The sequence below is a fragment of the Canis lupus genome, chromosome 20, assembly GCF_011100685.1.
Source record: "Canis lupus familiaris isolate Mischka breed German Shepherd chromosome 20, alternate assembly UU_Cfam_GSD_1.0, whole genome shotgun sequence".
Classification (NCBI taxonomy): domain Eukaryota; kingdom Metazoa; phylum Chordata; class Mammalia; order Carnivora; family Canidae; genus Canis; species Canis lupus.
The window spans coordinates 52,009,797-52,011,567 of record NC_049241.1 but is presented as its reverse complement, the minus strand read 5'-3'; the positions used below and the strand labels follow the sequence as shown (position 1 = coordinate 52,011,567).

General features: G+C 39.6%; 1 protein-coding gene across 1 annotated transcript; it reads right to left on the bottom strand.

Moving 5' to 3' along the window:
- Window positions 1-554: 554 nt before the first annotated feature.
- OR7G14 (olfactory receptor family 7 subfamily G member 14) lies at window positions 555-1,508 on the bottom strand. The gene is given in 1 exon segment (NM_001389145.1): window positions 555-1,508. A coding segment is annotated over 1 exon segment (954 nt).
- Window positions 1,509-1,771: the final 263 nt, after the last annotated feature.

Sequence of the window (1,771 nt, the reverse complement as noted above, 5' to 3'; positions counted from 1 at the left end):
GAGGAAAAAGTAGACTTTAAACCAAAACTGTTGAAATAGACAAAGCAAGCAAGATGGAATATAGGTAAATAGGTACACAGAAATACAGATTTAAAGGTCAATAATCAAGACAGTGTGACAATTACAAACATACAAACACCAAACAACAGAGCCTCAAAATGAGTGAAGCACACATGATAGAAGTGACGTAAGAAATACATGTTTCAAAAAAAAAAAAAAAGAAATACATGTTTCCACAATATTACAAGAGACTTCAATACATCACTTTCAACAATGCTTAGTGCCCCTGGATAGATAAAAAAGAAAGAATGAACTTGGAAAACATAATAAACAAACAAAACCTAACAGTTATCTGTGAACACTCCATCCAACAATGGTAGAAAATGTGCAAAGTAAATTTTAAATTTTAAAATAAATTTAAAAAAAAAATAAAATAAAATAAATTTAAATTTTAAAATATTGAAATCGTGCAAAGTATCTTTTCTGATCACCATGGTGTGAAGATAGAAATCAGTAGCTGAAGGACAAATGGAAAATATACAAATATGTGGAAATTAAACAGCACGTTCCTGAAAAAACAATGGTATCTTACTCATGAGTTTCCTCAAGGCTCCTTTCATGTCCCTGTTCCTCAGGCTGTAGATGAAGGGGTTCATCATTTGGGGGACAATAGTGTACATCACTGAAACCACTGCAGTGTTTCTGGAAGAGCTAGTAAGAGCAGAACTAATGTACACCCCCAAACCAGTCCCATAGAACAAGGACACAACAGAGAGGTGAGACCCACAGGTGGAAAAAACTTTATACTTTCCACCTGCTGATGGCATTCTCAAAACAGAAGACACTATCTGAGTATAGGAGAAAATGATTCCACACACAGGGATACCACCAAATACGCTAGTTGCAAAATATATCAGGATGTTATTGATGAGGGTGTCAGAACATGCAATCTTGATCACCTGAACAACTTCACAGAAGAAGAGAGGGATTTCAAGGTCTGTGCAGAAGGACAGTTGCAACACCATCAGACTGTGCATCAGGGCATCCACAATGTTAATGCACAAAGAGAGTAGAATCAAGAGGCCACAAAGGTGGGAGTTCATGATGACCGTGTACCTCAGTGGATGACAGATGGCCACATAGCGGTCATAGGCCATTAGTGCAAGAAGGAAACTTTCCAAACTAGCAAAAACCAGGATAAAGTAGATCTGTGTGAGGCAGCCTGTGTAAGTGATGCTCTGATCCTCTGCTTGGATGTTCACCAGCATCTTTGGGATGGTGGTTGTGCTTAAACAGATGTCAGTAAAGGACAAGTTGGACAGGAAGAAGTACATGGGGGTGTGGAGGTGGGAGTCACAGATGACAGCCAGGATGATGAGCAGGTTTCCCAGGATGGTGACCAGGTATATGGACAGGAACAGAACAAAGAGGAGGGGCTTCAGTTCTGGATCCTCTGTCACTTCCATTAGAAGGAATTCTGAAACCCCTGTGTTGTTTCTGAGTCCCATGTTGTTGATGGATCTGATGGAGAAGGTGAAGTGACAACACAGTCAAATGTGTGTTTTCTAGGCCAGCAGAAGGAGCATCATCAGAGACAAACACTGTCTTAGGATGGGACAGAGACTAATAGAGAAGGATAAGAAATGAATGCCTTCTGAAGGCATATTATCCTGTTCCATTACCAAAAAACTGAAGCTGATATAGCAGAGCGTCATCCCTTATTAATTTCCACAAGGGTTGCCAGGTGGCCATTTCTTAATACTGTACTATC